The sequence below is a fragment of the Solanum pennellii genome, chromosome 12, assembly GCF_001406875.1.
Source record: "Solanum pennellii chromosome 12, SPENNV200".
NCBI classification, from domain to species: Eukaryota; Viridiplantae; Streptophyta; class Magnoliopsida; order Solanales; family Solanaceae; genus Solanum; species Solanum pennellii.
In genome coordinates this window covers 12,403,377-12,418,061 of record NC_028648.1, presented here as the reverse complement: position 1 = coordinate 12,418,061, position 14,685 = coordinate 12,403,377, and the positions used below count along the sequence as shown (strand labels likewise).

At 39.7% G+C, this 14,685-nt stretch overlaps 1 protein-coding gene across 1 annotated transcript; it reads left to right on the top strand.

The window, feature by feature from the left end:
* Positions 1–11,301: 11,301 nt before the first annotated feature.
* On the top strand, positions 11,302–11,823 carry LOC107006104. The gene has a single exon (XM_015204741.1). The coding sequence runs from the start codon at positions 11,302–11,304 to the stop codon at positions 11,821–11,823; it is 522 nt and encodes a 173-aa protein (XP_015060227.1).
* The last annotated feature ends 2,862 nt before the right edge of the window (positions 11,824–14,685 follow it).

The window sequence follows — 14,685 nt, the reverse complement described above, 5'->3', positions numbered from 1 at the left end:
GATAAAATAAAATTAGATAATAGTATGTAAATAATAATGAAAATAAATTTCCTTTAATTAATTAAAATGTAAAATTTTTCAAAAGGTCTATTAGTCAAATCGTCGGTCAACCGCGAATTAGAGGTATTTCGAAGGCCTAACACCTTCATAAAATATACATTGAACTTCAAACCCTTTTTTTCAACTGATTTTTATGTGTTTAAATCTTTTGAAAAAACAATTTTAAGTTTTTCTTGATTTTTACAAAAAATCAAGTGACGACTCTTTTAATTTGAAAGTCGATTTCTCTTAAATCATAAGATTAATCAATTTTTTGAAACTTAGTCATTTTTTACTTCACTTATATATTTCCGTAAAACAGAAATGGCCACTCTGCTGGGGAACAATTAAGTTCTAAACAAAATAATTTGACTATTTGGAATAAGTGTTATTATTGAATTGTTTATATGTGATTAAATTGCTCAAATTATAAACTGGCATTGTATATCATGGCATATTTCTGATATATATTGTATAGTATATTCAAGTACGGTTTGCGAACCACAGCCAGACTTTTTTATACTCACCTACTTTCGGAGTTAGCGGCAATTTATTGGTTCGTTATGCATCCAATTGGTTGTCGCAAGTTCCAGCCCAAATTGTTCGTTTGGGTTTTCAAACTTTTCAAAATCCACTCCTAGTCAACTAGCGTAGAGCTGAGCCAAAATCTCGAATTTAGGAGCATTTGAACTAGGACGACACAGCATTCAAGGCGTGTGGGGCCCATTAAAAGTCTACCATTTGTCTAATTGGCCCAAAATTGCAAAAAGTAGACAATCATGCTTATGTGATAATTGAAGGATGTATGTGTGTTTTTAAAACGATTTGTTGTCTATGGGGGTGGGGGTTAACTAATCTCTGTCTGGTATTTTTCTATGATGAATCCGACACACGAGCCTTTGAAAACAAGAATGTTTACCGTCCCCAATCCCTTCCTCAAAGTATGGTGGAGGTTCATGAACAATGACGACAAAATGATCATTCAGAAACACATAGGTTACCTCCCATTACTGCTCGAGATGAATGCCTAGTCTGTCCAAATTGGAACAATGGTGAAATTCTGGGATAGCGAGCATATGATCTTTCGATTTGGGGAAGTGGAGTTGACGCCTACAATAAAAGAAGTCCTCACGAGTTACGAAAGCGTCTTCATGTGCAACAAAAGGAAACGACATCCAGATATAGATCTCCTAAATCTTATAATATGGGATTTCGCCAAAATTAGAGAAAAACTATCATTGGTTAAAATCGAGTGGATGAACAAGCTCCCTGGCCCAAATATACCTTTCAGAAAACTATATTATCGGTTCGGACGTGCAAGGGCTTATGAGAAATATAAAGAAGATTTTGTTTCAAAAGAAAAATTAAAAGAGACGCATCCCCTTGCATTTGCAATATGTTTACTCGAAATAATGGTTTTCCCTCAAGGGCCAATATACACTATTCATCCTAGCGTGTTTACGGTCACTCATCCCATCTTCTACAGAGTAGACTATAAATCATCAACAAAGTACTACACTTTAGCACCTATGAGTTTGGCCGACATCTATAGGGCTTTAGACAAATGTCAAAGCGGAGAACGCTTCTTTTAAGGGTGTAATATGATACTACAGTGGTGGATGATTCGACATTTGATCAAGACTTATAATCCAAAAGAACCAGATCCGCTAAAGCGGTCAGACAAGCTACACGGTCATGATTGGTGGTTGTACCACAATCGTTGCAATAAGAATGGAGGAGAATGTTTGTGGTATCCGAGGCTTCGAGGGATGAGGGAAGAAGACGTATAGTGGTCAATAGACAATTTGGTGGTAACTAAGAATATGGTGGTTCGAACAGAAAAAGTCTCTTACTTGGTGTTTGTTGGGTTAAGAGGGACTAGACCATATGCTCCCGGTCGAGTTCTAAGGCTACTAGGAGGAAAACAAGAGTTGCCCCAGATCGCAGATATGAGGAAATTTGCAACTGACCAAGAGAATGGAGGAGTTGCATTTGCTGAAGACATGCGTAGGATGTGGAGATCTCGAAGAGTGTTGGGTGAACCTGTACCAAACAGGTTTTGTCCAGAATGTTCTAGGGACTACAAAGATTGGTTGAAAAAGAGTCTCGCTGGAACTATTGAGCCTGGTCCAAACGTTCCTCACATTATTGCAGATGTTGGAGCCAAACATCAAGTCTGACTTCACCGACTTCAAGTGAAGTTTGATAAGAATGAATTAGAGCATCAACGTTGTCACTCAGAAGACGCCAAAGTCATAGATCAATTGAAACAAGAACTATGAAGAGCCAGACAGTGCATGAGAGAGTTAGATGATAGCATGAAACAACAAATTCAGTCAATATAGGGGTTTAGACATCAAGAAGGAGCTCGATTGACGAGAGATCATCTATGGGCGAACAAATATACTACGTGGGAAGAGGTCAATATCGCCAAGAGGACCAGTCTTGACGAAGGATCAGAGGAGGCTTGAATTTTATTTACCATCCCCTGCGTGGGACTGCTTTATTTGTACTTTCTTTTGTAATTTATTTTCAGAACTATTTCTTTGTTTTATGTTTATCAGACATTTTTGGATGTTATTAATGAAGTATTTTGATGATAATAAATCAGGTTTAAAAGCATATACATCCTTCAGTTTGTTAGGCCTATCCTTCACATAAAAGGGTCACAAGAATGATTAGGACGCGATATATGTGTTTTAACTGTTTATGTGATATATTGCTATGAATAAGGATATTGTAAACCCACTCCTACCAGAAAATGCTCAAAAACATACAAGTTATCATCACAAAAATGTCCGACCAAAATATTTCGAGTCTTAAGTTTCTCACTCAAAGACACCTCTCATATCCCAAATCCTAAAATATTGCTCTATTGTCTCAGGAAAAGCCAATCACTGCTATGGATAAGGGTAAGAATATCCAGATGGAACTCACTAGATAAGAGTTAAAAATAAAGATCAAACAAATCACTCGAGAAATTTAAGAGGTTAGAGAAGAAGGACTCATGGTCAATGTTTCCACATCGGTCTACAAAGCTGCGACTGCGGCACTGGATAAGGATTTGATGTCAAAAAAGAGGAAGAAGAAAAGCATTGAGGCAGAGAGAGAGAGGACTTAAGAAAGAAGTTGGATATGCCTCGGCTAAGGATTCAGGAAAGGGAGGAAAGAGAAGCGGAGATACCGCAAATATGCTGGCTAGAAGCGCGGCAATTGATGAGGAACTGACAGCAGAGATGGCAGAATTCATCACCATGAGAGTACGAATGGCCGAATTGAGGGAGAAGAACAAGGCGTTCCACCATAACATGATCACCAAACTTCACAAAATGCGCGGGAAATACTCTATCCGCGAACAAGAGGCTAGTGGTGGTTTAGACGACACTCACCCTGGAACAACTGGGGAAGATGCCGACGAGGAAATCGTCTACAAACCTCCATTTCTGGGCCGTCTGAGAGGAGGATAAAAGTGGATCACTCTTCCGACCTACGAGCAGACGCATAGTGTGGGGGCGAGGGTTATGTCTTGCACCCTTTTGTACGAACTTCTCGGATGGGCACCTCAAGAAGGATTATTTTCAATATTTTGGCAAGGAAACTATTCTAAAGTATGTGCCTTCCACACAAACCAGCAAGGACAGACCATAGAGGAATGCGTGCAACTTAAGATGAGAATTTGTCACCACATCGACATTGGGAATATCCCGCGCATGTGGGGTAATAATACCATTCTTGCTTATGATCCATCAGAGCTGATTGAGCGCACTCAGTTTGTTTGTCACTATTTCACTCCGTTCAAAGAATCAATGTTGCATATCTACATGGATTTGGTCAAGAATGGGGTCTTAGCCTCCCTCCACGATGATGACAGAGGCCTCGATCCCGTTGGGGAGAAATCTTCTGACCTTGTGCTTACCATGATGCTATAGATCATAGCATCTCAAAATGTCTTGGATTTTGCTATGACCTCGAATCCCTCATCAACATAAGAAAGATTCAAGTCGAGTTTATTCCTCGTGAATAATGCTGTAATGAGAGGAAGATTGACTAAGATGTAGTCATCATTTTATATCTAAGGTTTTTTTGTTTTTCAGTTTCCTTGTAATCTTAATAAATGGATGAATGGAAATATTTCCTTTTGTACTCAAACTACGTTGGGCCTGAATTCTCCTTGTGAGATACGTAGGCAGCCTTCCCGGGCCTGGCCCCTATCTTTAAATTTATTCTCCCCCTTCATGTTACGAGGAGGTACAAAGGCCAGATCAACGGATGTCAAAGAGCAGCTGCAAGAAGACCTTAGCTCAGCGTAATTTAGCTTTTCTGAGACAGTGTCAAAACTAAAACAAGCAAACTCCTGTTTGTTAAAAATATGTGTTTTCGTCCTTACTCTTGAGTTGAATATATCCTCAAACAAAGCAAGTTGTGTGTTTATCTGCTCTGTATGTGATATTATGCATTTTGTATTTTGAATCTACATTGACAAATCTACCTTTGAGTTATTTTCCTTCTCAGGTACTTTGAAACTGATTTGTGTCGATCAAAAGCTGGCAAATCATCCCTATTTAACCAGATCGAAAGGTCCTGCAAATTCCTTCCTTAGACAAAGCTCAAACAAAGAAAAGCCAATCACGGGAGACCGTAACGAACAAGTAAGTCTCACCGACGTTGTGGTGGCTCAACCCACCATAGCGGACCAGAATGAATTGATTCTGCAATTGATGCAGCAAATTGCAGAAATGAGAGTTGAAATGCAAAGGAGACAGGATCTGCCTCTGCTAGGGTTCGCTTCTAACGCTGCTGATGGGAGACCTCCAATCAACTTCCCTTCTTCAAATATGGTTCCAGCTCAGAACCATCCATCTACACCTGCAAAGAATACGTCGGTTATAGATATGACTACCCAAAATCCCCAATATGCTTCTACATCCTACCAAACTCCACCTCCTCCTCAAAATAACTACCCCCAAATGCCACCCCATCCTCAAAATATCCACTATCAAACCGCTCCACCACAGCAAAATCAAAATCACAATACTTTCAATCCCCAAACACCCCATCACCACTTAAATCAGAATATCAATCCTCAAACTTACCTAAAGAATTATCAAACCGCTCAAAATACCCATTGTCCCTCTGTAGCTCCACCCTTACCTAAAAGAACCACTGTCCAAATTCCCGTCCCTGCCGAGCACGATGTGAACGGTTTTGAGATGGACCACTATGAGGAACAGGAAAGGGAGTGGAGGGTAAAGAAAGAGGCAAAGGTGGACATAAAAGAAGAGATCAAGAAAGCCATGAAAGAGCTCCAATGCGTCCCTGATATCATCGGGCTTAGTTATGAAAATTATGTATTCATCCAAATTTAGACCTTCCGGAAGGGTTCAAAATCCCGAAATTTGATACTTTCGGAGGAGTGGGGAACCCTATGGCTTATTTGAGAGCCTACTGCGACCAACTCGTTAGAGTTGGTAGGGATGAAGCTCTATTGATGCGGCTCTTCAGTCGAAGCCTGTGCAAAGAAGTTCTTGAATGGTTCACCTCGCATGAAACCATGCAATGTCCCAGCTGGAATGCATTGGCCATAGATTTTATCAATCAATTTTCTTACAACGTAGAAATTGTTCCAGATCGATACTCTTTGGAGAAGATGAAGCGAAAATCAACCGAGAGCTATAGGGAGTTTATCTATAGGTAGAGAAAAGAAGTCGCGGGAGTGAGACCGCCCATGTATGAAAAAGAAATTATTGAAGTGTTTGTGCGGGTGCAAGAGACCGAATATTATTATAGAATTATGTTGCTCGTTGGAGCAAAGTTTGCCGAGGTAGTCAAGATTGGTGAGACTATGAGGACGGTTTAAAATCAGGGAAGATAGCTCGTGTAGCAGCATCACCTGGATCTTCAGGGTTGTTGAAAAAGAAGAGAGAAGACGTGACTGCTGTTTCATATGAGGTCAAGAAAAACCCAAGAAGAAGATCTTTGTACTCCCACTCCCAAGGTCGTTCTCAACCTTCTCAAAACTCTTACCAGTCTAGTCAGAAACATAATGCACCTCCACTTTACCAAATCCATCTCCCACTTACCAAAATCCACCTCCAATTTAGCAAAATCCATCTCCCACGTACCAAAATCATCCTCCACTTTACCAAATTCCGTCTCCCTATTATCAAGGTGTTGCACCCAACTGTGCTAACGTGCAGTCGAGCTACATAACACCCCCTCCTATTTATCAAGTCCAAGCTCCACTATACCAAAATTCGCCTCCGAATTTCCAATCTCCATTACCAAACTACCAAACAAATCCACATCTCAGAAGCCAAGCTCCCCGTCTAAATACCAAAAGTTATCAACAGGTTCCTCCTTCCCAACAAGGCGTTTATGATTCTCATCGACCTATATTTGAGAAGAAGCCTCCCAAGAATTTGACTGCGCTGGCCGAAAGCCGAACAAAGTTGTACGAGCGACTGGCTGCGGTCGAATATATCCACCGGTGGGGCCCAAACCGGTGGATACTAATTCAAAGTTCTACATGTCGTATCAAAGGTGTGCGTATCACTCTAACAGTGTTGGACATGATACTGAAGACTTCATCAACCTCAAGCATAAGATTCAAGATATGATCGACCAAGAGGTGGTCTTTCTTCAAGCAGCCGTGCGTAATGTCAACACCAACCCTTTGCCTAATCATGGAGGCATTAATATCAACATGATAGAGACAGACGATGATTGATATGTGACTTAGGTGATAACTCCAGTTGTGCATGACGAGCTAGAAAAGGTCGTGGCCTTATTAAGCGTCAAAGAGAAAAAAGAGTTCGTGATCCTGACAGCTGCAAAGGTTGTTGCCTTGGTGCCACCAGAGACTCTTGTCAGACCAAAATTTGTGATTGAAACTGCTGCCGCTTAGGGTATGACTCGATCTGAGAATGTTATACCCCCAAATAGTTGTCCCTTGGAGGACAGAAGAAGGATCAGGGTAAAAGGCCGATTAGCGAAGGCGAGATGGAGGAATTCAGAATAAAGATGCAGCCAAAAGATTATTTTATTATCAAGCATCTGGAGAAGACTCCACCCTAGATTTCTATATGGGCCCTGCTGATGAGCTCTCAATTGCATAGACAGACCTTGATGAAGGCTCTTGATGATACTTATATGCCCGTCGGCACAAGCAGCGATAATGTGGCCGCTATGATCAATCAAGTTATTTGAGGACATCAGATTAACTTTTGCGACGACGAGTTGCCTTTTAAAGGAAAGTCCCACAACAAGGCACTACATATCACTTTCGTCTGTCGTGAAAATGTTATCAATCGCGTTTTAGTAGATGATGGATTTGGTCTGAACATCTTCAGGTTGTCAACTCTAAGGAAGTTAAAGTTTGACTTGGGGAAACTTAAGCAAAATCAAGTAAATGTGAGAGCCTTCGATGGTCTTCAAAGAGATACATGGAGGCCATAAATCTGGTTATCCAATTAGGCCCTGCCAAGTTTAGCGCATAGTTTCAAGTCCTATATATTGATACCATCTACAACCTTCTTCTAGGAAGGCCTTTTATTCACATGCCTGGAGTTGTGTCTTCTACCCTGCATCAGATGATGAAACTCGTTTGGAAGAACAAAGACATAGTTATTCATGGTGAAGGTAGTGATTTTGGCAAACAGGCGTCGATTATTCATGAAGTGTCTCGAGGTACTAATTTCTACACAATGGAGTTGGTAAATGCCACCGGTGAAGACTTGGACGCAAAACCTTCTCATGCCTTTTGTGTATAAGATGATTGCAACTGTGATGTTACAAAGTGGATTTGAACTAGGTTTTAGATTAGGAAGGAATTCCAAGGAATTGTTGAGCCCATTCAAGTTCCTGTAAAAGGGGCAAGGTATGTATTGGGATATGTCCCCATAGATGATGATGAGAACACAAAGACGAAGAAGGATCAAGCGTTGGCCAAGCCAATCCCTCAGCTGTATCAATCCTTTCCAGTCCGTGAATATGCCCAGTAGGAGGACCTTAGGGAAGGAATCTGTGGCCTTTTTGAAGAGATTGATGTTATCATTGAAGAAGAGGTCAAGCTGACAGGATTCCGTGATGCTGAGCCAGGAGAGATTCTGCAGAATTGGACCTCCACGCCGATCATGATTCCTGGAACTCCTTGGTAGAAGGGCATCATTTATGCATATTTCAATCGGTGGTAGTCCAGAAGAGGCCCGAGACCCATCAGTTTACTTAATTGAACTTCCAAATTTTGTTGTGATGTTTAAAAAAGGCAACATGGCCCTGGTCATGGCCAAAGTTTGTGTTGTTTTTCTATTTTGTTGAAAGCCTCCTTTATTGAAAAATTTCTTAATTATTTATTTGCAATATTCTACTTTCCTAATGTCTATTTATGGTTTCAATAATATAAGTTTTAAACCTGCCAATGTCATGTCATGTCACGAGTTGAACAAACAAAGTGAGGCAGGTGATGACGAGGTCGATGAATTCGAAAAGGAAAATGAGGCACCAAAATATGTTGCTGAAGAGTTTCTACAGTTTGAAAATCAGCATAAGCCAAATTTAGAGGAAACTGAAACTATAAATGTGGGAGATTAAGAATGTGTAAAAGAGGTCAAAATCAGCGTTCACTTAAATGAAGATCAAAGAAAGGTCCTGATTCATTTACTCACCGAGTACATTGATGTGTTCGTCTGGGAGGTCAACGACATGCTAGGGCTGATTACCAATATTGTGTCTCACAAATTGCCGATTAACCAGTGAAGCAGAAGGCCCAAAAGTTCAAGCCTAAATTGAGTTTAAAGATCAAAGAGGAGATCACCAAGCAGATCAAGTCTCGACTAGTGGAAGTGACACAATACCCGACTTAGTTGGACAATGTTGTGTCGGTCGCCAAAAAAGATGGGAAGATCGAATATACGTCGACTACAGGGATCTCAACAAAGCCAGCCATACGGATAATTTCCCATAGCCAAACATTCACATCCTGATCGATAACTATGCTAAACATGAAATGTAGTCATTTGTGGATCTTTATGCAGGTTATCATCATATTCTGATGGACGAAGAAGATGTAGAAAAGACAACTTTTATTACACCTTGGGGTGTATATCATTATAGGGTGATTCCATTTGGCCTCAAGAATGTTGTTGCTACCTGTATGAGGGCTATGACGACCATATTTCATGATATGATTTATAAGGAGATCGAGGTGTATGTGGATGACGTCATAATCAAGTCCCGCGAGAGTTCGGACCATTTGATGCACTTAAAAGAAGTTTTTCGACCGTTTGCGGCGTTACAACTTGACATTGAATCCCTCTAAATTCGCTTTTGGGGTACCAGCCGGCAAGTTGTTGGGATTTATAGTGAGAAGAAGAGGTATTGAGCTCGACCCTTCTAAGATCAAGGCAATTCAAGAGTTACCTCCTCCGAAGACTAAGAAGGAGGTGATGAGTTTCTTAGGGAGGTTGAACTACGTCAGTCGATTCATAGTTTATTCAAACGTGGTGTGTGAGCCTATTTTCAAGTTGTTGAAGAAAGACGCCCCGACAAAGTGGACTGAAGAGTGTCATACTGCTTTCGACGCTATCAAGAACTATTTGTCCAATCCACCGGTATTGGTTCCTCCACGAGAAGGGAGTCTATTGTTGCTATATTTGTCCGTCTCAGATAGTGTATTCAGATGTGTACTTGGTCAACACGATGAGACAGGAAAGAAGGAAAGGTCTATCTATTTATTGTTTAAGCAAGAAGTTTACTCCATACGAGTCCTGTTACACTCTGTTGGAGAGAATGTTTTGTGCTTTGACTTGGATTGCCCAGAAGTTGAGACATTATTTGTCTTCTTATACTACATATCTCATCTCCAGAATGGACCCGCTGAAGTATATTTTCCAGAAGGCGATGACGATTGGAAAGTTAGCTAAATGGCAAATAGTGTTGAGTGAATTTGACGTTACGTATGTGACTCGAAAAGCGATAAAGGCATAGGCCTTGACTTATCATCTTGCAGAAAATCCTGTTGATGAAGAATATGAACCGCTCAAGATTATTTTCACGATGAAGAAGTGTCATTTGTGGGTCAAGGTATTTCTGAAACATACCCAGGCTGGGGATTATTCTTTGATGGAGAGGCCAATCACCAAGGGTAAGGTATTGGAGCGGTCTTAGTGTCAGAGTCTGGTCAACACTATCCTATGGCATCTAAGCTCCTATTTAATTGCAAGAACAACATGGACGAATATGAAGCTTGTATTCTTGGTTTGAAAATGGCCATCGACATGAATGTCTAAGAGTTGTTGGTTATTGGAGATTCAGATTTATTGATTCACCAGGTTCAAGGAGAGTGGGACGTGAAGAACCCGAAGATTATACCTTACGTGCAGTATGTACAAAAGTTGTGCAAAAGATTTCGTAAGATCGTGTTTAGACATACTCCCAGAATACACAATGAGTTGGCCGATGCTCTTGCCACCATCTCTTCAATGATTAAACATCCAGATAACAATTATATTGATACTGTGGATATAGAACTGAAGGAACATCCAGTCCATTGTTCACATATTGAAGCATATTCGGACGGTTTTCCATGGTATTTTGATATAAAGAAGTATTTGGAGTCCGGGAATTATCCTGAAGATGCTACATCCAACGAGAAGAAGTCTATACGCTATATGACTCTTAATTTCTTTCTAAGTGGAAAAGTCTTTTATATGAGGACTCCAGATTTGGGTCCTCTCAGATGTGTCGATGTTGCTAAAGCTGCAAAACTTATTGAATAGATACATGCTAGAGTTTGTGGCACACATATGAATGGGCTCACTTTGGCAAGAAAGATCCTTCGAGCCGGGTATTTATGGATGACTATGGAGAATGATTGTTGCAAGTTTGTGAAAAAATTCCATAAATATTAAGTGCACGATGATTTGATCCGAGTGCCACCTCACGAACTCAATGCTATAAGTTCACCTTGGCAATTTGTAGCTTGGGGTAGATGTCATCGGTCTGATAGAGCCAGCTGCTTCTAATGGACACATCTTTATTTTGGTTGCCATTGATTATTTCACCAAGTGGGTGAAAGTAGCTTCATACAAGTCGGTAACCAAGAAAGTTGTAGCTGATTTTTTTCGCAACAATCTGATATGCAGATTTTGAGTGACAAAATCCATCATTAATGATAATGGTGCAAATCTCAATGGTCACTTGATGAGAGATATATGTGAGAAATTTAAGATTACTCACTGAAAATCAACCGCTTATCGTCCTCAAATGAACGAAGCTGTAAAGGCTGCCAATAACAATATAAAGAAGATTCTGAGGAAAATAATTGACAATCACCAATGTTTGCATGAGATGGTGAGATATGCTTTATTGGGTTATCGGAATACTGTCAGAATGTCGATTGGAGCTACGCCATATCTCCTTGTATACAGAACACAAACAGTCATACCAGCTGAAGTTGAGACACCGTCTTTGAGAATCATCCAAGAAGCTGAGTTGAGTAACGATGAATGGGTTAGAAAGAGAATTGATCAGTTAAATTTGATTGACAAGAAGAGAATGGTTACCGTTTGTCATGGTCAACTATATCGACAAAGAATGATTCATGCTTTCCACAAGAGATTCAGAGCTACAATCTTTGAAATTGGTCAATTGGTACTTAAACACATTTTTCCTCATCAGGATGAGTACAAAGGAAAATTTGCACCAAATTGGCAAGGACCCTACATGGTTCACAGAGTATTTTCTGGAGGTTCTTTGGTCATGTCGAAGATGGATGGCACCGCATGACTGAAACCGATCAACTCAGATGTTGTCAAGAGATACTATGTGTGAAGCTTCAGTTTGCATTTCTGTTATTTACTTGTAATCGTTTTGTTTGTTTGTAATTGCTTTGCTTAAATTTTATCCCTCTTGTAATGAACTACATCTAACCTGAATTCTCAAAAATGAGATACGTAGGCGGCCTATGTCGGCCTCGGTCACCCCATTTATCCCCTTTTAAATATTTCTTTGTAATGAACTACGTCTGACCTGAATTCTCAAGAATGAGATAAGTAGGCGGCCTATGTTGGCTTCAGTCACTTCTTTTATCCCTTTTAATATTTCTTTTTATTTGTATTACGTTCGACCTGAATTCTCAAGAACATGATCCGTAGTCAGCCTATGTCAGCCTTGGTCGGTTTCTTTGTAAAATTTCTTACTTTTGTTAACCTTTGAAGGGAACTACATTTGACCTGATTCCTACCTCAACGGGATACGTAGGCGCCACAAGGGTTCAGTCATATTTCCCGTAAGATTTCTATTCCTCTTTACAGTACAAATTGGGACAGAATTTTTGAGAGGGACTCAAAAATTCTCAAGAAGAAGATTTTCCTCAACAAGTAAAGACTGAATATACTGCAAGATTTGCAACTGCGCCAGAATTTTTGAGAGGATCTAAAAAATTCTGTGACTCACTCAGCGACAGTTAAAGATAATTCGAGACATGTAACTGGGACAAATTTTGAGGATGACCTCAAAATTTCAATATGGGTTCATCGACATGTCTAGAGTGACTTGGAATACTCCCCGTCGAATAATCAGATATACCTCCAAGCATCAAGATCAAAGAAGTTCGCTAAGACTGACGTGACATGACATTTGGCAGTGATCTTTTTCAAGATATTACTTCTTGAAAATTCATTCTTCTTAAAGATTTTCCTTTTATATTTCCTTTGTTTTGGCATAAATATTTGGTCTTATCTATCAAGAGTTGGGAGATGGGTAAGATCAACCGGAGATAGCAGGACGAAGAGCAGACAACTGAAGAATCGACACAGATCAGTTAATTTTAATACTAATAATTTTTCTATGGACGCAGGTTTATGGGTTTGTTTTGATAACAGAAAATTCTTTCGATTGATGAATATGGAGAAATCAAGGGAGGATAAAGCTCTCCCAAAATTAACACTTTCCTGTAGATGCAGGAATGATCTTATATTGCTTATACCGGAGACTAGGGAATATGAATTATTTATTTCAGTCTATTTCCAAGAACATGAAGTCTATAAGGAACGACCAGCTAGATTCGAAGGTGAATCAAGCAAAGATCTCAAGAAAGAGTTTACGGTTTCCATAAAGGACTTCATCTGCATTATAATGTCGAACATTATATTATACACTACCCGGAGGGTTCATTTATTCTATTGTCGATCAAGACGATACACTAACTGGAAAGTCATTTTATCATTATTGTCAATTGAGATGATATAATTATCCAGAAGGCACTCAGAAGATCACCATGTTTCTCGATTGAAGCACTATTTTCACTTGGTACAAAGGATGACATCAAAAGTCAATAATCATGCATCGCGGAAGATTCATGCATCACAAGTCAATATTCATGCATCGCGAGTCAATATTCATGCATCGTGGAAGATTCATGCATCGCGAGTCAATATTCATGCATCGCGAAAGATCATGCATCACAAGTCAATATTTACCCCTCAACATCAACTACATTCTTTTATTTTGATAAAAGTAAACCGTCGAAGACGACATTAAGAGAAATATCAACACTGCATCAGCATCTACTTATTTTGACATCAAATGAAGAGTACATTGAAAATTGTATTGCAAGCAGAATACATAAGCTTTATTTGCTTTACGTCAAACCGATCGAGTTGACGTCAAACGTTGAAGGAAGAGCAACTAAGTGTCAACTCGATATAAACACACTATCTCTAATTTGAATTGCATTTTTATACTAATGAGTTTTATCTCAGCCTTTGTCGAGAGCATTCGAAAGGATGAATTTTCCAAAAATAAAACCACAGGTATGTACGACATCGAAAATGATGTAGCATAACGTGGAACTTTTTCTTAATAGCGAACGGGGACATAGTCCAAAGAGGAGTGTCAAATCTTAGGGTGCGAGCAGAGGAGCGAATTCCATCACAATCAAACCACACCCCTATTAGAAGGCATGTGGGTTTTTCCTTTGGGTTTTGTCAGTTTCGGTTTTGCATCCGAAATTTCGATTTACTGTGAGCAACTTTTCTATCTAAGTGATAATGCGCCAAGGGTTTTGAAAATTATGTCCATGTAAGTTCTTAATCATGGGAGTGAAGTGCACCACATTCATGTCTAAGAGGTGACAAGTCTCATTTTAATACTCGACTTAATTTGTCACTTGTCTAAAACCAAAGGTTATCCAGCATAATATATTTCATTTTCAACCGATCAAGTTGAACTACAAACAGCCTGACTTCTAAAGTTTAAGGATATGTAGGTGGACTTAATGTTGAAAACCCAGTTGTATTTCAACATTCACTCTTAAATCCAATTCCCGAGCATTTCGATCCCTTCATAATCCGGTATCAAGAAGACTTTTGAATTCTCTCAAATTCTTGTGCGAAATCAAGCGTATCGAACTACAAGTGTCCTGAATTCTCGTATTGCTTGAGATATGTAGGAAACCCGTCTTGGAGTTCGGCCATAACTCCTGAAGTTTGTACTAAATCCCTTCCTAAACATGAATGCATGGTTGATCAAAATTGGTTTGGTCAATTTCATTTTCCTCGGACTTCTTGCATCAATCCAAGAAAATGGAGGGACAGTTGTTAACACCCAATTTTGACCCTCCCAGATAATAGTTAATCGACGAGCTTC